Consider the following 22503-nt stretch of genomic DNA (forward strand, 5'->3'; position numbering starts at 1 on the left):
GGTCACGGTGTAAGACATGTGTTTAGGTGGGAACTAAGGAAGTGGCGGTGCCTAAAGAAGTGTTGCACCCTTTCCATTTGTTCACCCAAACATCTCGAAGCTTCCATGCAAAAGATCCTTCTCCAGAAAAATCGATAAACCTCTCCTTGTCCAATCTCAGTTGTACAGGATCTTTTAGCCTCTCCCTGACCAAAATATGTCCCCAACTGTCCTGATTGGACCTCTTCCCCCTTTATGTCCTGAGGCAAAATGCATACCTGAGGTCGGGGAGACTGTACTCTCTGCAATCTTTCAATTAAGAGTACCTCTTCACTTACCCAACTAGCATGAGGATAAGTGGCTTCATATGGACTGTGTAATATTGTCCCCTGTTGTGACCCATGTAGTGTGAATGGGGCTCCCTGTGTTGGCTTTCCCTCCCTCGGGATTGCTTTCCCCACCCTCTTTGTCACCTGGAAATGTGGCTTGATCTCGATTTTTACTTCTTGTTTCGAGAACCACACACCCTCGGCTTTCCAGCCTTTACGTGTGTATAGTTGTTTCAGAGACACCCTCTGTTGGTAACCCCAGAGTGTGATGTTGTCCCCTGCGTCTCTTCTGTAGGAGAACTGACCCCTCCTGCTCGTTCCTCTCCAATCTGGAACCATCTCACTCTGGATAACCAAGACAAGGTACCCCTGAATCACACACTCCACCTGTTGCATGTACCCACTGTACTGCAATGTACCTTTTAACAAAACTTTGGATTGGTGCATTGATTCTGGGAGTGTGACATTCAATAGCAGATTTACACTGCCATTCAATTCAAACTTCCAGCACACCTGACCCTTCAGACCTTTCACCCACATTGTGCCATGAAATTTGTTTGCACCTGGCACTTGTGATCTATTCCTCCTTCTCTGCTTGGACCCCACGTGCCAATCAGAAGGAAGTGGAAGAGGATCAGTACTTTTGTCTCCAAACATGAACATGCTTGGGCCTTGTGTTCTCATTAACCCCTTATTGTTCATGAGAATGTCCTCTCTTCGTTCTAGGACGAAATGGCAGCCTAGGATCACCATCAGCACGGTACTCTTCATTATAAAAGCACCTCCTTGGGAAAGAAAAACATTAGCAATTTGCATTATGCTTTGCTCAGTCAGTTTTTTTAGTCTCTTTCCGATCTCAGGAATCTCGCTGTTCTCCAAACTCGGATTGGCATCTGGAACCTTTCGCTTATCCGACTGACATCTCTGTCTCGGCTGCCAGCACCTCAGCTCTCTTGCTTCCATATTGCCAAACTCCTGAAATCAAAATACAAACAAATCAATTCTTATTAATGATTTGTGTTTCGCCCTGCGGCTTGTACTCTGTATACTTTAAATTGATCAATATATACCGTAATTGATCTCGTTGCTTTATGGTTCTCATGAACTCTTTTTGGTAGATTGGAGTTAAAGGATACCACAAATGAAATGTGACATAATGAGATAGACATGTGTATGTACAGTGCCTAGCACACAGATAACTATGCTGTGTTCCTTTTTTTCTTTCTCTGCCTGAAAGAGTTAAATATCAGGTATGTAAGTGGCTGACTCAGTCCTGTCTCAGACAGGAAGTGACTACAGTGTGACCCTCACTGATAAGAAATTCCAACTATAAAACACTTTCCTAGTAGAAAATGGCTTCTGAGAGCAAGAAAGAGGTAAAAAAGGGGAATTTCTTATCAGTGAGGGTCACACTGTAGTCACTTCCTGTCTGAGTCAGGACTGAGTCAGCCACTTACATACCTGATATTTAACTCTTTCAGGCAGAGAAAGAAAAAAAGGAACACAGCATAGTTATCTGTGTGCTAGGCACTGTACATACACATGTCTATCTCATTATGTCACATTTCAGTTGTGGTATCCTTTAAACTTCTCTCCCCTACCTAAGTACTATCCTAAGTATTTACCTGTTTAAAATATGCTCCCGCTGACTTCACCTTTGGAAGCTCTCACCTCATTGCAAGCTCTCTCCACATCCCCCCCTTCTGTACATACGCGGCCGTCGTATGCACAGAGTACGGATGCCACACCCCTGTTGCTGCTTTGCAGGTGAGCCTGCAATGCTCTTGCTCATTTTCGCCTTTACTTACCTAGAACACAATTGCGATACCAGCTCTACTAGAAGTCCTGTGTGTTGTACCCTCTGACCATTGTTTGCCATGCTACTACCCCCAGACTACAAAAAAAATGTCGGCCTCCCTGTAGGAAGGAGCACTTTGCACTTAAACTACACAGGGTGCAGGACTAAGCATTCCAGCGTCAAATGCCTGTATGTAGATCCCTGAATGCCCACTTGGTAGGTAGTCATATGGCAAACACTGTACTGATACACTGTCACTCTGTTAATGGCAATTCCTTCATCTTTATAATTGCCCCATGAACTGCTGCCAGTTCTTGTTCTTTGTGCTACACTTGGTAGGAGCTGGGAAAAATAATATTTGACCAATCAGTGGACGAGAAAACGCACAAACAGCCCCAGCCCAGCATTAACCTCTTAGTCAAGCTCTGGCCCTGTCCACGACAAAAACCGGAAAAAAACGTTACCGCTCTGCAGCCACGGTGACGGATACCTGGATTGGTCAACTCCCTTTTTTTCCAACTCCGGCACCCCCTGATGCACTGCCCCCACCTTTTATTCTCTTGGGAACTCATGCTGCACCACCCGTTAAGGTGCCTCACTTAAAGGAATAATCCCATAAGCAACCCAGTACAGATACTTCCCTGATCTGCTCTGCGCTTGCAAATCACTCCCTGGGAAATATCTGACTTCTACGTGTCTCCATGCCCCTAGCTGGGAAACACTTCCTATCCGTGACCATGCTAGTCTCACAGCAACTGCTTGGTGCACATATTCTGGCATTCCTTTCCCTGGACCCAGGCTCTGGGGAAATACTCCGGGATCCGAGATACTCAGTAGAGTGTCTCATTATCTCTACCATCCCTTCCTCTCAGCTGCTCTGCCCGATGCTGTGAGCACACAGCCTGACGTGACGTGGATCCCCCAGCCCCTCCTCCCCCCCTGCCATGACGTGTGGGGGCCATGACTCGTGGGGGGGGGCGGGCCCTCCCCAATGCCGCCATTTTGAGTCCTGGACTGCCAGCTAAGATGGCTGCTATGCAATTTCCCATAGCAACCTCTTAATCCTATGCACATTAGGAAGAAAAAAATCTAACAGAACAAACATTTTATGCCTAGTTACATATAGTATAATTACACATTGCAGAAAATCAGCATTCCGCTTATCTCAGACATAACTCAGAACTACTAGAGCGTGCTGTGTCCTCTTCTCACACAAAAACCAATGCTGTATAACTCTAAACAACACCTTAACTGTTACCATCCCAGTTACAAACTTATTCTGAGATGGACATCCATCAGCCGTAGCTGGCCCAACACGCTCCACGATCCGTGAAAACAACATAAACTTATGCAGACATTAAAAAAAAAACATTTTAACATTTAGCACTAACTGGAACCAACTTGCTTTTCTCTAGGCTCTCTCTCAACAACTACCGCTACACTTCGCTACACTCCCTCCTGTCCACCTGCCGACTTATCTCTGCTGCGGGGGACACTTCACACACATCTGGCATACTTCCCAGACCTTCTCTGTGAAGTGAGAGAGAGAGAGACAAAAAAAAAGAAAAAAAAAACCCAATCAAAATCTGACCAGCGAAAGAAAACATGCCTGTGACAAATGTGGATATAACCACTATGTAAGCCGTAACATGCAACACAGGAACATTAAATCATAAGAAATCCTCACCCGCACATTAAAGCACCTGAACTCTGAAGACAGCACTATGTACGCTTTACACCGGAGCTACAACCGACCCCCCCTTCCCACCACGCACGGGAGGGGGAAGAAGTACGCAGCCTCCAACCTAACATAGCAGCTGCACATAACACAGAATGCATTATCAACTCTTTGTACAACTCCAAATACAATAAAGACAATGCAATATAACAACGTAAACCATACTTGCCTTGTTCCAGACTTCTATTCAATTGCCAAATCGATCAGTCGTAGCAACTTCCCCACGAAACTTCTGATAGGACACACCTGGAGCTCCTGAGCGTGCCCCCCCCCCCCCCTCTCCGCTCAGTGTATCGTTTTTTCCCGTGGCAGTTGCTAGCCGGCCTCGAGCGCTCCAGCCACCTGCGATCCTGTTTAGTCTGTTAACTGCATGTGCACTTGCAGCTTAATTTTAACGTCCAAGAGTTTCGACGCTGATTTCCTCGAACTGCAGCCCGTGTGCTGGCTCACGCACACCACTTATCAGCTTGATAAGCTTTCCAGTCCGCGTCTACTCCGCTTGTTTCGCTGTGGAATGTCTTGAAAACTTCGGCCCCTGGCCCCTGTCTGCCTGTTTCGCTAGACAGTGAAGGGTTTAACGGCACCACTGTTATAAATCACCTATTTGCTTCGACACCAGCAACTTCGTAGAGTTGCACCTCACAGACTGTGAGATAACTTGACGCTCACACAGCAAGCATTATTGGAGATAGACCGTTCTCAGGCTTCTTCAAAGTACAAGTTATTTATTCAGGAAACAGATATACAGATACAGTTTGTCATATCTTAGCCAAGCAGATTCTTGCCTTGCGTTACAGCTGCGTGATTACCTTTCTGCTGAAGATAATCAGGTCCTCTTATGTCTATCCTACGTTACATCTAGACTAACTATGTACAGCATACATTATATCAGATTACATAAAGAAAGGAAATAATTAGGGGTTCCAGTCAGCAGATAGAGAGCATGAAAGCAGGAATAAGAATGCGCTCCGTTGGCCCATCGGGCCCTTTAATACTGACTAGGAAAGAGTTAAATGTGACCTCATCTTAGCCATCCCCCAGAACCGACTATTGGCTTAGACCCCTTGTGATGTCATAATACCCACCTACTCAATTAATATTCCATGATGCCTTTCACTTATATACAAGAATGTGATATTTTGTAAATATGGCCTATGTTGATTGTTCTCGTAGTCCCTTTGTCTGGGGCAGTGTAGGCCTGTGGCCTTCCTTCATTAACAGGTTCTCAGTATCTGCTTGTATCATGTGCTTCAAGCAGACACTGAGATGCTTCTGCCTGCATCACGAAAACCTCTATTTAAAGGTATACTCTGCGAACAAGCCTTTTACCTAAAACTCAGTCCAAATAACTGAGGCCTACTTAAATTATAACATTCAGAACAGTCAAAGACTATTCCTCACACCATATGTAAACAGAAACAACGATCACATGCTAAACATTGCACTGCGCTTGTCTGCCAACCCACACCTTGGGGTATCTCCAGGGTCACTATCTAGCAACCTCCTTCAGTCTTTGCACTCACCAGCTTTGCTGTATCCCCACTCTGAAATTACACTTTACCACTCTGTCCTCCACACTTCTACTAGATCCCCAAACACTTTAACCTTCCCCAGATTTGTGCCTCGAGACAGTCCTATGTCAGAGGACAGATAATTGCTTTGCCCTCATGCTTGGATTATGCTCTAATATGAATTCTCAACTGTGGGACACTTTTGTGCATGTGTTTTCTTTTCTTTTTTTCTTTTTTTTATACATTTGTTCACATTGTTGTCTGTAGAATTCTGAGGGAAAAAAGAATTTCATCAATTTTGGAATAAGGTTGTAAAACAATAAAATATGGGAAAAAGTGATGCTGCGCTATGTAGTGAGTGTTGATAATAAATCTCACTGTGGATTTCAGGCTTATCTTTAGGTTTATCGTCTGACACTTGAGCTACAAGGAAAAAACAAATCTTTTGGACTAGAGCAATTTTATTATTTCAACCATGTTAACCTTATTTCAGCCACTTTAACCTTCCCCAGATTTGTGCCTCAAGACAGTCATATGTCAGAAGACAGACAATTGCTTTGCCCTCATGCTTGGATTATGCTCTGATATGTATTCTCAACTGTGTTTTCTTTTTTTTTTTCTTTTTTTTTTAATACATTTGTCAACTTGTATTCACATTGTCATTATGGAGTGTTGTCTGTAGCATTCTGAGGGAAAAATGAATTTAATTAATTTTGGAATAAGGTTGTAGCCTAACAAAATATGGGAAAAGTGATGCTGCGCCTTATAGTGAGTGTTGGTAATACATTTCATTGTGGATTTCAGGCTTATCTTGAGGTTTATCCTCCCACACTTGAGCTACAAGGAATGAACAAATCTTTTGGACTAGAACATTTTTATTTTTTCAGCCATGTACCTAATTCAGTATAAGGAGTTATACCATAAGACCGGGGGGGGGGGGGGGGGGGGTCTAGGCAGTGCATCTTATGATCCAAATACAACAATTTACAGCACTGTCCTCCCACATTGTGGTTGGGTCTTGTGCCACCAGTCACTGTTATTGTGACTTGGTAGGCTGAGGACAGCATCAGGCAGGCTGTGGCTTAAACAAGAGGATCCCACAGAGAGCCAGAGAAGAGAGGCTCCTGACATGGTTGCTGGTGATTGGTGTGCATCCCTGTCAGTCATGGCTGCCACTAAGTGACTGGCGCCGATGGCCTCGTGGGCGGGAACACGGCACTGTCTTTGGGCTAATCACTGAACATGCTTAGTAACTAAGAGGAGGGCACATGGGACACAATAGGTACTAGGGGACATGAGGTACAAAGGGACAGAATAATTGGGGGGAGAAGATCCACAAGACACCCCCTGCACCATGGACATGCCAGTATTTTTTGGGGATTTTTGTACTCTAAATCTAGGTGAGCCTTATGGTCCGAAAAAGTTCACAGTGGTCAGTTGCATTTCAGAATAATTCCGCGTGTCAACTCTTTACCTATACAATTCTATGGGCCTGTTCACAGCAATGGATCACTTTATTCTAACTTGTTGCATGCAGGATTTGTATTAAAGTCTATGTCCCGTCTCCATTGCAGTTTACAATCATTATAATGTGTGAGTTATTTAACTGACCACTGTTAACCTAGCCTCATTATTTAGTTTTTTTGCATTTTTTTAAATGGTGATGATTTTGTGAGAAACCACGGATAAGCCGCCGCGCAGACTGGCGGCAGAACGGCGGATTCCGCGTCCAGCGCGGCGGTTTGCATGCGGCAGCGTGTGGTCGGTGTGGCTGGGCCTAGTAGTGCACACAGTTTGAGAAATACGCGCGCGCTGAGAGGCAGAACCTTTATGGCAAATGAGGAAGAATCAGCTGACCAGGCTGGTCAGCTGATATCGGTGCGAGCGGTGATTGGTTGATCAGCGGTGGGTGGCGCTGCTGAGCCACTCGCTATATATTCTTGCTGCTTGCCAGTCTCAGGTTGTCTGCCGTTGCGAACACTTACGTGGAAGCACTCAGACCTTAGTCAGATCCAACAGTGTGTTTGAACCAGGAGGACCTGGGAATTCACACTGAGCCAGGAAACTTGTATTGAAGAGAAAGAAAAGAGGGGCGCTCTAAGCCTTCGAGTAACAACAGTTAAGCACACTTCTAGGACAGGTCTCACCTAGTTCCAGTTTGGCCAGCACAGCGTACTAGGCCGCGGTCAGCGTTTGTCCCTCTCTGCCGAGCCGGGGACCAAGCTCTCCTAGTCGGATGGGGCGGATGGGGCGGATATGGCGTCACTCTCCCGCGCACTTTCTGGTGGTAGCTATGGATACGGGGACGCACGCTCGCGTCACAGTGCTACTGCGAGCGGCGTCTATGGGTTGGAAGTTGCGGTAGTCTGGCGCAAGAAAACCACCACCGGAGGGTAATTAGGACTAAAAGTTTTTATTTAAAACAGACAACGCGTTTCACGGAGGATCAGCCTCCGCTTTTTCAAGTCTTATATGTTTAACAGGACAGTTTCATTTTATACAGAGACCTCATAGAGAATCAGCCAATCGGTTCTGTGTGGGGCGGGGATTGGGACCCTAGTGTGTATAATAGTGGGGAAGGACGTAGTCTTCCTAATAGAGGGTCTGGGGAAATAAGGTTATGCAGTATATCTCCTAAGGGGACACACTGGACAAATACAGTATTATATTAGACATATTCCTCCTATATAGATAAATAGGGGAGCAAGAAACGTAGAGGGCCTTCCATGCCCTCACACAAGACCCACTAGCCGTAACATCATGTTTAAAGAGATACACATGTATACAAAACACACACATTTCTACCTAAAAATTAATCCATTTCAATCATACCCAACACTTCATATGGCTCTAACCACATCTACACAACTAAGATGTGCGTCTATCTAATCCCAGCCCTAGGTGTCACGGATAGCGCACAACTAGCCAAGGGGGGGGGGAAGGAACAGAAAAAGTCCAAGGGTGCAGATTAGAAAATAGTATATAAGGATCAATGTACTATGGGCTGGAGATGGCCCATTTCTTCTAGACATTTATTAAGACCACCAGGTTCGAGGGTACCCAGCTTAAGGATCCAAAAGGACTCCCGTCTGCATAGGACCCTATATCGCTCATATTTATTTGGATGGCAGACTTGTTCTATGATAGTGGCCCCCAACATGTTAAAATCTCTCTTATGAACTGCATTAAAGTGGCTCGATACCCCATGTTTGGGTTCCCCTTTCATGATATTGGATCTATGTTTGTTAAGTCTAGTGTGGAACTCTTGGGTAGTACGGCCTACATAAAAGAGGTTACATGGGCAACTGAGCATATATATAACGTGTGTACTCTGACATGTGAGATGGCTTTTTATACTGTACTCTACTGAAGTGCCTGTCCTAAAGGTCGTTGTACCCCTGCCAATCGTTTTACAACAAAGACAGCGCTTAGACCTGCATGGATAGGATCCAGGCTTGGCTTGTGTCAGAAAATGCGTCTCAGGTTTGCTAGATGGATTCCTGGAGCTCAATCTACTAGGGGCTATGTGTCCCCTAATATTCTTGCTCCTTCTAAAAACTACCTGGGGTACAGACGGAAGGGCCTGCTTAAGAATGGGATCGCTCAACAGGACTGGCCAATATTTATTAAAGATGTTTTTGCACTCTTTGGCCTGTCCTGAAAAATTTACAACTATAGGCATACGTTTATTGATGGAATTTTGGTCGCTATTAGCCTGTTTCTTGGGCAGTAGGCAGTCTTGTTGTGTGAGAGTAGAAGCCCTCTCAAAGGCCGATTCTATCAAGGGAGTGGGGTAGTGTTTCTCCTGAAACCTTGTTCTCAATATTTCAGATTGTTTTATATAGTCCTCCTTATTAGTGCAGTTTCGGCGAAGCCGCTTGAATTGGCCAAATGGTACATTTTTTAACCAGGGTTTGTGGTGTGCGCTATGATAATCAAGATAGCCATTTCGATCTGTGGGCTTGAAGTAATTCGTAGTGCTAATACTGGCATCTCTGGGATCGACTTTGATGTCTAGATCCAAGAAGTGTACCTGTAGATTATCTGTCTCCATTGTAAAGGATAAACCCAAGTTGTTCCCGTTGAGATAGTCCCTATAACCATACAAGTCCTCTGTGGTACCCTCCCACACACATATTATGTCATCAATGAAACGGCGATGGAGCACGAGGCTCCCACGAAAGGGATTGTCTGGGGACCAGATGATTTGTTCCTCTAGCCAACCCATGTATAGATTAGCGAAGGCCGGAGCGAACCTCGTCCCCATCGCCGTTCCCCGTAGCTGCAGGTAAAATGAGTCCAAAAAAGTGAAGTAGTTGGTTTTCAAAATGAACTCTATAGAGTCCAATATAAACTGTTTTTGTACATCTGGCATCAAGGGATCCCCTTCTAGGTAATACCCAATGGCTTTAAGTCCCAAATCATGGGGTATATTCGTGTAAAGGGCATTTACATCAAATGTGGCCCATCTATAGGTGGAGGTGGACCATTTGATCTCTTTTATTACCTGTAATGTGTGTGTCGTATCTTTCAAATAAGCAGGGAGCTGACAGACAAACTTCTGGAGATGTAGGTCTATATAGTGGGAGAGGCCACTAGTGATCGAGTCTATCCCCGCGATTATAGGTCTACCAGGGGGATTTTTTGGGCACTTATGCACTTTTGGCAGGTGATAGAAGAAGGGAGTTTTGGGTGCTTCAATATTTAGATAGTTATATTCTTCCATGTTCAGGACACCATTGGATAGGGCCTGGCTTATAAGGTCTCGGTATTTTCTCAAAAAAGGTTCAGTGGGGTCACTCATAAGTTTTTTGTAGTATTGTGTGTCCCCCAAGAGTCGAAGAGCTTCTTGTATATATGTCTCCCTATCCTGAATGACCACCCCGCCCCCCTTATCCGTTTCTCTAATCACGATAGTATCATTATCCTTTAGCAGTTTGAGTGCTCTTTTTTCTTTCAGAGTAAGGTTCTGCTGGCGTATGGATTTATTAGGGAGTTTAAGTAGATCGTTGGTCACTAATTGACAAAACGTCTCAACTTGGGGTCCTTTGTACTGTGTAGGGTTAAACTTGGATTTTCCCTTTAGACTAGTAGCGATGGGTTTCATAAGAATCGATTCCATTAGATTGTCAGGTGAGGCTGTCAAGGAGTCCGTAGGTCTAATTGTGCCCACCACCTCCATATCTGTCCCACCCCCATCAGCAGGAACTCTTTTGTTGTTCTTTAATGCAAAAAATCTTTGTAAGGACAATTTGCGAATGTAGGAGTGTACATCAGTCAAGAGTTGGTATATATTAGCCTTACTATTAGGGCAAAAGGATAGCCCTTTATTGAGAACAGAGGTTTCACTAGTGGATAGACTATGAGAGGACAAATTAAAGATGGGAATAATAGAACTTATTGTAGTGGTTCCATCATTATCGGTTGGCACTTTTCCTTTGGTTCCTTTATTTCCTCGTTTGCCTCTTCTGTGAGGTCTAGTTCTGAACGGGGTCTTTTTAGGCCCTCTTTTTTGAAGAACTCCGTGATGCATGGGTATGTGGGAATGGGTATGCGACTCCTGGTTATTCGTTGTGGAATGGGCGTCCTGTCTCCCCCTAAAAAAACCTTACATGGAGTATCTATTGCTGGTGGGCTGGATATACTATTAATGGATCTTGTTTGTATCAATCCATTAGGGGTGAGGGGAGCATGTATCTGGGCCTCAGTTGTTAACATATTTCTATCTTTATCCAATGTTTGGCCACTTGCCAGCAGCGGAGTCTGGAATTGGGTTTCAGTGGCTAGTTGTAATACACTGACTAGGGGGCTACATGGGGCTGTAGTTGGCAGGTCCACGTAGGAGTTGTCCAATGATGTGTCAAGGCTATCGTCCGCCGGCGCAACCAAGTTTATAGCGCCGCCGGACGAAAGCCCACCCCCACCAAGGTCCAACACCCCACTGGGTTCCTGGTTCTCGTTAGGTAACAGTCCGGAGACCTCTAGAGGGATCCTAGGATTGGTTAGGCTTGGTAGTTGTGGTAAGCTATGTCTTGGGTCATGCATCACTCCAGAGTGACCATCTGGACCCTGGTTAGGATGGCCAGAATTTTTTGGGAGAGTCATTCTTTCTCTATAGTTAGGGTATTTATATGTCTTCTTTCTAGGTGGGAATCTTGTGAATGGTCTCCCACCTGGTTCAAAAACTTGTATTGTCATTCTGTTATACTTCAGACTAGTTCCAGGGTGTAGAGACCACGGAGCTCACACCCAAGACTAGGGAACTTGTATTATCATTCTGTTATACTTCAGACTAGTTCCAGGGTGTCGAGACCATGGACCTCACACCCAAGACTAGGGACATTGTTTACCATCATATTATACTCCAGACTAGTTCCAGGGTGTAGAGACCACGGTCCTCACACCCAAGACTAGGCATTGTTTGATATCTGTTATGACATTCTGCTTTTCTGACTATCCCTCTGCTTTCTGATTCGGTACCTTCGCATATCTAATTATCTGTTGCCAAACATTGCCTGCCTTTGGATACCGAATCAGCCTTCTGTCTTTGTACTTTGTCTGTCCGTGTGTTGCCGACCTGGCTTGCCCGACCTCGAGAGCTATCTCTCCCCTTAAGAGATAGTCTCCAGATCTGTCAGTGACATCCACCTTCAGGTGTCACTCACTCTCTGGTCCTTCCTACCTTCAGCCTGACTCCACCCCTTGGAGAGTCTCAGGCTGCTGGGAGGTTTCTGTACTCTCTAAGAGCAGTATTGCCCATACTGCCTAATATCACCTGCTCAGCAGGTGCGTTACTCATAGTCTTACTGTTACACCAAACACTCACACTATAAGGTGTCGACTAACCAGCAAGCTCCTGGTGACCCAGAACTCATTGGAGTGTGTAAGGGACTACAATGGTCCTAAAAGCCCCCTTACTAAGATATTAAGAAAAACAAAAGTTTGCTTTCCTAAAACAGAAAGAATTTGCGATAATTCAGGTTGGAGTGAGCTTGAGACTATAAGGTGTCCAGAGGTTAGTATTATATCTGTATTATTGGTGATTCTGCAGATCATCCATAATCAGGTATATATCTGCATTCTTGGTGATACTGCAGATCACCAATAATCAGATTCTCTCTGCGTGCTGACACCGATCGTTACAGATTTGATAATTTTTTATTTTCAGGATTTTTTTTATAATTATAAGTTACACTGAGTAGACACCACTGGAAGAAAAAGTCGGTAAAATTTAGATTGAAAAAATGTAACTATAAACATAAATATTATTATATAATATAAATAAGTCAGGCTTACTGTTTTGTTTCTCCTCTTTTAACGTGGGCCCATCACCCGAATGCTCAAAAATCTCATTGTGGGTCTCAGGATTATCTACATGATGATCTCTCCACACTTGTGCTGCAAGGGAAAAAACAGACTTCATGGACCGGGGCAATATAGGTATTTCAGCCATGTACCTATATAATTTGTTATTGCAATAAGAAAAAGCTATCATTACTTATGACACATAGATAAGTGTATAGATAAATATATAGATAGACAGAGAGAGAGAGAGAGAGAGAGAGAGAGAGAGAGAGAGAGAGAGATAGACACTGTATTACTGGTGGGAACGTGTGATGGTTTAGCTTGATTGGTCGTAGGAAACATATCATAGAAGGTTTACAACATTCCTGCCAGCAAGTCTTTTTGTGTTAAAATATAATTTAAAGAGACTCTGTAACAACAAAAAGATCCCCTGGGGGGTACTCACCTCGGGTGGGGGAAGCCTCAGGATCCTAATGAGGCTTCCCACGCCGTCCTCTGTCCCACGGAGGTCTCGCTGCAGCCCTCCGAACAGCCGGCGACTGTGCCGACTGTTCAATTCAATATTTACCTTTGCAGGCTCCAGCAGGGGCGCTGTGGCTGCTTTCGCTCCGAAGGAGGTGGAAATACCCGATCTCAGTCGGGTCCGCTCTACTGCGCAGGCGCCGGAGACTTGCGCCTGCGCAGTAGAGCGGACCCGACGGCGATCGGGTATTTCCGCCTCCTTCGGAGCGAAAGCAGCCAGAGCGCCTGCGCAGGAGCCTGCAAAGGTAAATATTATGTCACCGCTGTACGGAGGGCTACAGCGAGACCCCCGAGGGACGCAGGACGGCGTGGGAAGCCTCATTAGGATCCTGAGGCTTCCCCCACCCGAGGTGAGTACCCCCCAGGGGCCGTTTTTTCGTTACAGTTCCTCTTTAAAGCTCTTTATTTCAGCCAAATTGTCCAGAACAGACAAAGACTATTCCTCATACCATATAGAAACAGAAACAATGATCACATGCTAAACATTGCACTGCGCTTGTCTGCCAACCTCCACCCTGGGTTATCTCCAGGGTCACTATCTAGCAACCAAGAATAGCATCCCTTGCAGTCAGCTTGACAGGGCGGATAGGATTGTTAGTGACGAGTTACAACGTAGCGTACGTAGAAAGGAGATGACGGATAAATTCCGTAAAAGGGGTTATCCGTCCAAGTCACTAGTTCCTCGTGCAGGGGGTAGGAAGAAGCCGACTGGCCCTCATATACCGTTCGTGTCCACTTTTACTGCCGGGAGCGATGTTAATTCGCGGATAATACGCAAGCATTGGCGGATTCTGTCTGATGGTTTTTCACATGTCCCTGAGTTTCGCTTTCCTCCGATTATGTCTTTTAAAAGGGCCCCTACGATACGGGATAAACTGACCGTTAATAGGAGGATACCTGTGGAGAGGAGACGAAGTGGGATGTATCCCTGTTTGGGGTGTCACATGTGTGGCATGGTTTTGAGAGGGAACACCTTCACACACCCCTCACAGGGCACCCAGTTTCGTCTCAAAGGTTTTTATATTTGCGACTCAAGTTAAGTCAATTAAAGGTCATGGTGATTGATTCTGTGCTTCTAGATTTGAGGGGAGGCAGTAGGGATACAGCATTACTTAACCTCCTTGGCGGTAACCCCGAATGTAGTTCGGGGTAAACCGCGCTGGAGGTTTTCTCCAGCCCTGCTGGGCCGATTTGTTTAAATTTTTTTTTGCTGGACGCAGCTAGCACTTTGCTAGCTGCGTCAGCACACCGATCGCCGCCGCCCCGTGCTCGATCGCCGCTATCCGTCGTGTCGCGTGCCCCCCCCCAGACCCCGGCAGCGCTGAGGGGTGGTTCAGGACTCCCAATGACGTCCCGACACGTCATCCCGCCCCGTCGCCATGGCGACGGGGGAAGTCCTCCAGGAAATCCCGTTCTTTGAACGGGATTTCCTGATCGAAGTGGGCGGGGGATGCCGCTGAGCAGCGGCTATCATGTAGCGAGCCCTGGGCTCGCTACATGATATAAGAAAAAATAAATTAAAAATAAACTGATGCGCTCCCTCCTGGTGGAATTTTTTATACCGCCAGGGGGGTTAAAAAGGAGGCATTTTGGATAAGACAGTTAGGTACGATGGAACCGGGGGGTCTCAATCGGGAATATGACTTGGAATTTTGTGTTCAATCAAGGAAGTTAGGTTGTCCTCGGGATTGGGTCTTCTTTGTGTACCTGTAGCTTTTTCTAACGTTTCATTTTTTAGCATTTTGTAGGAATTTATATGATGATATTAATGTTTGCATCTTTTGCTTTGTTTTTAGATATCCCTGGGTCGTGACGTGGTGGACCTGGTTTGGGTGATGTATTGAGCCACTTGCCTGTTAGAAATGTTTTTTCTGTGTAAGGCTGTTTCTGCATTGCTCTGTCTTTTGCTGGAGCTTGGCAGACATAGCTCATTGGATATAAGGCAATACGCTTTTATTTATGGGGGACATTGGTGTTCGCTTTTTGTCATGTCATTCTTATCAGATGCATGGATATGGATATGTTGGTACGCATGGGGTATTCTTCATGCGTGGCAATTTACGTGTATCTAAGCGGAGGGACGTTACGCCCAACGTCAAGTTGTTGCGGATGCTGTTTGATGTTAATATACGCATAGGGCACTTGCATGTGTGCAAATGGACGCGTATGTTTTTATGCCGTCATGCGCCATCATTGGTTGGTGCGGACGTTAGCGGCGGTTTTGTTGCGTTTTTTGCGTACGGCTGTATGTTAATACGTTAGAGTAGTAATATTTTGATACGCTTGACATGTCCGCATGCGTACTATTGTACGCATCCTTTCGTGTTGTGACGTGGCGCATCATGATTGGCTGAGTGGGGACGTCGGCAGGCGGCTGAACGGACGGCCGCTCGGGCATATTAAGATGTGTCAGTTCCCCATCAGGTCCACCACTTGATTCCGCCCAGTAGGGCACTGATTGGTGCATTTAGTGGGTGTGGGGTATTTAAGATACTGCACTTTGTTTGTCTGTATATGGCGATTGCAATTTGAGAAAGGGCTATGCCCAAAACAACGTTTGTCATTGTTGGAGCCATTGAGGTGATGCAATAAAAGAGCTTATCGTTTACTTCTATGGTGGTGCCGGCTGTGTTGCTGTTTATGTCTAGTCTTCATTGAAGTTCACAGTCATTACAATAACAGTCATTACAACCGAGCCTCATTATTTAGTTTTGTTTTGTTTTTTTGCATTTTTTTTACTGATGATGATTTGATAATTTTTTATATTCATTATTTTTTTATATAATTATAAGTTACAATGAGTAGAAGCCACTGGAAAAAAAAGTCAGTAAAAGTTAGATTGAAAAAAAAATTAAATATAAATAGTATTATATAATATAAATAAGTCAGGCTTACTGGTTTGTTTCTCCTTTTTTAACGAGGGCCCATCACCTGAATGCTCAAAAATCTCATTGTGGATCTCAGCCTTATCTACATGATGATCTCTCAACACTTGTGCTGCAAGGAAATAAAAGACTTCATGGACTGGGGCAACTTAGGTATTTCAGCCATGCACCTATATAATTTATTAATGCAATAAAAATAAGTTATCATCACTTATGATACATAGATAGATGAATAGATAAAGGTATAGACTGTCAGGAACCTGCCCTCGGCACACCTGCGTATACGGTTCCCGACTGCGCGTTTGACCAGATCGACAGGGGAAGCAGCCTTAGTCAAGCTAAAACAAGGCTGTGACCCCTCAGAACACTTCTCACTGCCACCACTAGCTGTTGCTAGACAAGTCCACTCGGCTGTCGAGTGCTCAGCGCGCAATCCGCGTTTTCGTATTCGGGTCAGCTTTGCGCTTTAGGCCGAATACGGGAACGCCACGCACACCCACACACACAGTTGCAATCTTACACTGTAGTGAAGCAAAACCACTAACAGTCGTTCCGAACGATACTGTTAGACGTCCCACTCGGCTGTCGAGCGCAGAAGTGCCCCATACGTGTTGCTCAGTGCGGACGTCGGTAGGCGACTGAACGGACGGCGGCTCGGGCATGACGTGGCGTACCTGGATTGGCTAGTGCCAGTCCAGGAAGTGTACCAGGCGTCTGGGAGCACATTTTGAATGGCGTGCATTGTCCTGTTTGCTACAGTGTGGCCTGATACATACACACAACGTTTGATCTGGCAGGTAAATGGTTATTGATGTGTTTTGCATATTAGATGTGTCAGTTCCTGATCAGGTCCACCACTTGATTCCGCCCAGTAGGGCACTGATTGGTGCATTTAGTGGGTGTGGGGTATTTAAGATACTGCACTTTGTTTGTCTGTATATGGCGATTGCAATTTGAGAAAGGGCTATGCCCAAAACAACGTTTGTCATTGTTGGAGCCATTGAGGTGATGCAATAAAAGAGCTTATCGTTTACTTCTATGGTGGTGCCGGCTGTGTTGCTGTTTATGTCTAGTCTTCATTGAAGTTCACAGTCATTACAATGACAGTCATTACAACCGAGCCTCATTATTTAGTTTTGTTTTGTTTTTTTGCATTGTTTTTAATGGCGATGATTTGATAATTTTTTTTTCCATTATTTTTTTTATATAATTATAAGTTACAATGAGTAGACGCCACTGGAAAAAAAAGTCAGTAAAAGTTAGATTGAAAAAAAAAATTAAATATAAATAGTATTATATAATATAAATAAGTAGGGATGGGACCTCGAATCTGGCGAATCCACGAATCCCTCGAATCTTAAGAAAGATTCGAGATTCGTGGATTCAAATCCCCATGCCATTTTAGGGCATACGAATCCGACGAATCCGCCGCATCCGCCGCAGCGTTTCGCCGCCGCGATCGCTGTGTATACATTACCTGCGCCGCTTGTGACGTCATTGCGACCTCCGCCGACCTCGCGTTCCATCGCAGTGTGATGCGCCGCCACGTCATCGCGACCATTGAAGACCTCGCGTTCCGTCGCCGCGTGATGACGTTGACGCCGCTCCGCCTATAGTTCAGTGAAGGCCCGAGGTGTGGACGGTGTGGACGTCGCTCTCGCGTAGAAGACCTGGCTGAGACTGAAGACGGACGGACGGACGGACTGAGGGAGAGAGAACAACAGACAGGTACAGTATGGGGGCAGGGGGGGGCTCGGGCACTGAACTACCTATGCGCCACTAAACTACCTATGCTGGGGGGCACTAAACTACCTATGCTGCTGGGGGGCACTAAACTACCTATGCAGGTGGGGGGGGCACTAAACTAACTATCCTGGGGGGCACTAGATTACCTACCTATGCTGGGGGGCACTACATTACCTACCTATGCTGGGGGGCACTAGATTACCTACCTATGCTGGGGGGCACTAGATTACCTACCTATGCTGGGGGGCATTAGATTACCTGCCTATGCTGGGGGGCACTAGATTACCTACCTATGCTGGGGGGCACTAGACTACCTACCTATGCTGGGGGGCACTAGACTACCTACCTATGCTGCTGGGGGGCACTAGACTACCTACCTATGCTGGGGGGCACTAGACTACCTACCTAAAGGCCCCTCTACCTACCTACATACCTACCTATACATAAGGCCCTATACCCTGCTACCTATACTGAAGGTCCCTCTACCTACCTACCCACCTACCTAAAGGCCCCCCTATACGTACCTACCTACCTAAAGGCCCCTATACCTACCTACCTACATACCTACCTATACTTAAGGCCCTATACCCTGCTACCTATACTGAAGGTCCCTTTACCTACCTACCTAAATGCCCCTATACCTACCTACATACCTACCTATACTTAAGGCCCTATACCCTGCTACCTATACTGAAGGTCCCTTTATCTACCTACCTAAAGGCCCCTATACCTACCTAAAGGCCCCTATACCTACCTACATACCTACCTACATACCTACCTATACTTAAGGCCCTATACCCTGCTACCTATACTGAAGGTCCCTTTACCTACCTACCTAAATGCCCCTATACCTACCTACATACCTACCTATACCTAAGGCCCTATACCCTGCTACCTATACTGAAGGTCCCTTTACCTACCTACCTAAATGCCCCTATACCTACCTACATACCTACCTATACTTAAGGCCCTATACCCTGCTACCTATACTGAAGGTCCCTTTATCTACCTACCTAAAGGCCCCTATACCTACCTAAAGGCCCCTATACCTACCTACCTACCTACATACCTATCTATACTTAAGGCACTATACCCTGCTACCTATACTGAAGGTCCCTTTACCTACCTACCTACCTACCTATACTGAAGCCACATGTACCTTACTACCTATACTGAAGGCCCCTATACCTAGCTACCTACCTATACTGAAGGCCCATATACCCTGCTACCTATACTGAAGGCCCATATACCCTGCTACCTATACTGAAGGCCCATATACCTTGCTACCTATACTGCAGGCCCCTATACCTTGCTACCTATACTGAAAGCTACCAATATTGAAGGCACCCATACCTAGCTACCTATACTGCGGGCACCTATGCCTGGGTACCTATACTGCGGGCACCTATGCCTGGGTACCTATACTGCGGGCAACTATACCACGGATCACACAATTCTTATGTGCAGGATTCGTTAGATTCGGGATTCGAAAGGTTCGAGATATTCGAGAACCTTTTTAGATTCGGACCCGGATTCGGATTCGAAGAAATTGTGGATTCGTCCCATCCCTATAAATAAGTCAGGCTTACTGGTTTGTTTCTCCTTTTTTAACGAGGGCCCATCACCTGAATGCTCAAAAATCTCATTGTGGATCTCAGCCTTATCTACATGATGATCTCTCAACACTTGTGCTGCAAGGAAATAAAAGACTTCATGGACTGGGGCAACTTAGGTATTTCAGCCGTGTACCTATATAATTTATTAATGCAATAAAAATAAGTTATCATCACTTATGATACATAGATAGATGAATAGATAAAGGTATAGACTGTCAGGAACCGGTCCGCGGCACACCTGCGTATATGGTTCCCGACTGCGCGTTTGACCAGATCAAGAGGGGAAGCAGCCTTAGTCAAGCTAAAACAAGGTTGTGACCCCTCAGAACACTTCTCACTGCCACCACTAGCTGTTGCTAGACACGTCCACTCGGCTGTCGAGTGCTCAGCGCGCAATCCGCGTTTTCGTATTCGGGTCAGCTTTGCGCTTTAGGCCGAATACGGGAACGCCACCCACACCCACACACACAGTTGCAATCTTACACTGTAGTGAAGCAAAACCACTAACAGTCGTTCCGAATGATACTGTTAGACGTCCCACTCGGCTGTCGAGCGCAGAAGTGCCCCATACCCACAATGCAATTACAATTTTATACGGTAGTGTTGCTCAGTCATACAATCAGGCATGGACTTATACACAGTTACACTTCAGTCTCTTCTAGGCTATGAGTTTTAGTTTAGTACAGCAGAAGTCAAACTTATTAAATAACGATTTAATATTCCAGGAAAAAAAAGTGGAACAATGCAGAAAATAATATATACTAAAGATTTACAAAAACAACGTAAAAATTACAATATAAAAGTTGTGAGGATAAAAGTTACAAAGAAACACACACGACAAATTGCAAAAGTAACAGGGAAATAAACGTACCAGCGTATCGATCTGGGCGTTGTTTGCGGGAGAACGCACTTTCTGGTCAGGAACCAGGTTAGTCCTAGTGGTGTGCTATCTCCAAAGACTACAATTTGTGACTGTCCCAGGTAGAGTTGGGCCGAACCTCCGATTTTAGGTTCGCGAACCGGGTTCGCGAACTTCCGCGGAAGGTTCGGTTCGCGTTAAAGTTCGCGAACCGCAATAGACTTCAATGGGGATGCGAACTTTGAAAAAAAAAATAATTATGCTGGCCACAAAAGTGGTGGAAAAGATGTTTCAAGGGGTCTAACACCTGGAGGGGGGCATGGCGGAGTGGGATATACGCCAAAAGTCCCCAGGAAAAATCTGGATTTGACGCAAAGCAGCGTTTTAAGGACAGAAATCATATTGAATGCTAAATGACAGGCCTAAAGTGCTTTAAAAGATCTTGCATGTGTATACATCAATCAGGTAGTGTAATTAAGGTACTGCTTCACACTGACACACCAAACTGTTCACTGAACAGAACAGGTATGCAGTGGCGGGTTCACTAAACAGGTATACAGTGGCGGGTCCACTGAACAGAACAGGTATGCAGTGGCGGGTCCACTGAACAGAACAGGTATGCAGTGGTGGGTTCACAGAACAGGTATGCAGTGGTGGGTTCACAGAACAGGTATGCAGTGGCAGGATCACTGAACAGGTATGCAGTGGTGGGTGGGTTCACAGAACAGGTATGCAGTGGCAGGATCACTGAACAGGTATGCAGTGGTGGGTGGGTTCACAGAACAGGTATGCAGTGGTGGGTTCACAGAACAGGTATGCAGTGGCAGGATCACTGAACAGGTATGCAGTGGTGGGTGGGTTCACATAACAGGTATGCAGTGGCAGGATCACTGAACAGGTATGAAGTGGTGGGTGGGTTCACAGAACAGGTATGCAGTGGCAGGATCACTGAACAGGTATGCAGTGGTGGGTTCACAGAACAGGTATGCAGTGGCAGGATCACTGAACAGGTATGCAGTGGTGGGTGGGTTCACAGAACAGGTATGCAGTGGCAGGATCACTGAACAGGTATGCAGTGGTGGGTGGGTTCACAGAACAGGTATGCAGTGGCAGGATCACTGAACAGGTATGCAGTGGTGGGTGGGTTCACAGAACAGGTATGCAGTGGTGGGTTAACAGAACAGGTATGCAGTGGCAGGATCACTGAACAGGTATGCAGTGGTGGGTGGGTTCACAGAACAGGTATGCAGTGGCAGGATCACAGAACAGGTATGCAGTGGTGGGTTCACAGAACAGGTATGCAGTGGCAGGATCACTGAACACGTATGCAGTGGTGGGTGGGTTCACAGAACAGGAATGCAGTGGCAGGATCACTGAACAGGTATGCAGTGGTGGGTGGGTTCACAGAACAGGTATGCAGTGGCAGGATCACAGAACAGGTATGCAGTGGTGGGTTCACAGAACAGGTATGCAGTGGCAGGATCACTGAACAGGTATGCAGTGGTGGGTGGGTTCACAGAACAGGAATGCAGTGGCAGGATCACTGAACAGGTATGCAGTGGTGGGTGGGTTCACAGAACAGGTATGCAGTGGCAGGATCACTGAACAGGTATGCAGCCAGGAAAAGCTAAGCCTAACTAATGTTTCCCTATGAGAGACAGACAGCAGCTCGCCCTACTCTCTCTAATGCAGGCACACGAGTGGCCGTAATGGCCGCCGCTGCCTGCCTTATATAAGGAAGGTGGGGCTCCAGGGGCTAGTGTAGCCTAATTGGCTACACTGGGCCTGCTGACTGTGATGTAGAGGGCGAATAGTGCATTGTGGGGCGAACCGAACTTCCGGAAACGTTCGCCTGCGGGAGGCGAACGCGAACCACCGAAGTTCGCCGGGAACCGTTCGCCGGCGAACCGTTCGGCCCATCTCTAGTCCCAGGCTGGGGTTATATAGTCTGCTGGATGGCCTGAGGCCACTCACATGTCCATATCCAGGAATAATCCAATTTCCTACATAACGCGCGTCTTATCCTCCCCTGTGATATGCAACTTCAAAGCTTTCCTGTCTCAGTTTTCAGATCATCAAAAAGGACTTCCCCCACGCCAGGTGACAATTGATTAAGGCTTCCTCAACATTCCAGCAGGCCTGTCATATGTAAATGTCAAACATTCCTGTCCACTTTGAACTTGGCAGACTCACTTAGTCGGATATTGTTTTGACC

The 22503-nt window shown here is 45.9% G+C and overlaps 1 protein-coding gene across 1 annotated transcript in view; it reads right to left on the bottom strand.

The window, feature by feature from the left end:
• Positions 1-9730, bottom strand: part of LOC137537872 (mucin-2-like) — a 199267-nt gene extending 189537 nt beyond the window's left edge. Inside the window, exon 1 of the mRNA XM_068259819.1 lies at positions 9000-9730. Within this exon, the coding sequence (XP_068115920.1) occupies positions 9000-9730 (731 nt within the window). The remainder of the gene's footprint in view (positions 1-8999) is intronic.
• Between the last annotated feature and the right edge of the window lie 12773 nt (positions 9731-22503).

This window comes from Hyperolius riggenbachi, chromosome 11, assembly GCF_040937935.1.
Source record: "Hyperolius riggenbachi isolate aHypRig1 chromosome 11, aHypRig1.pri, whole genome shotgun sequence".
In the NCBI taxonomy this organism is placed as follows: Eukaryota; Metazoa; Chordata; class Amphibia; order Anura; family Hyperoliidae; genus Hyperolius; species Hyperolius riggenbachi.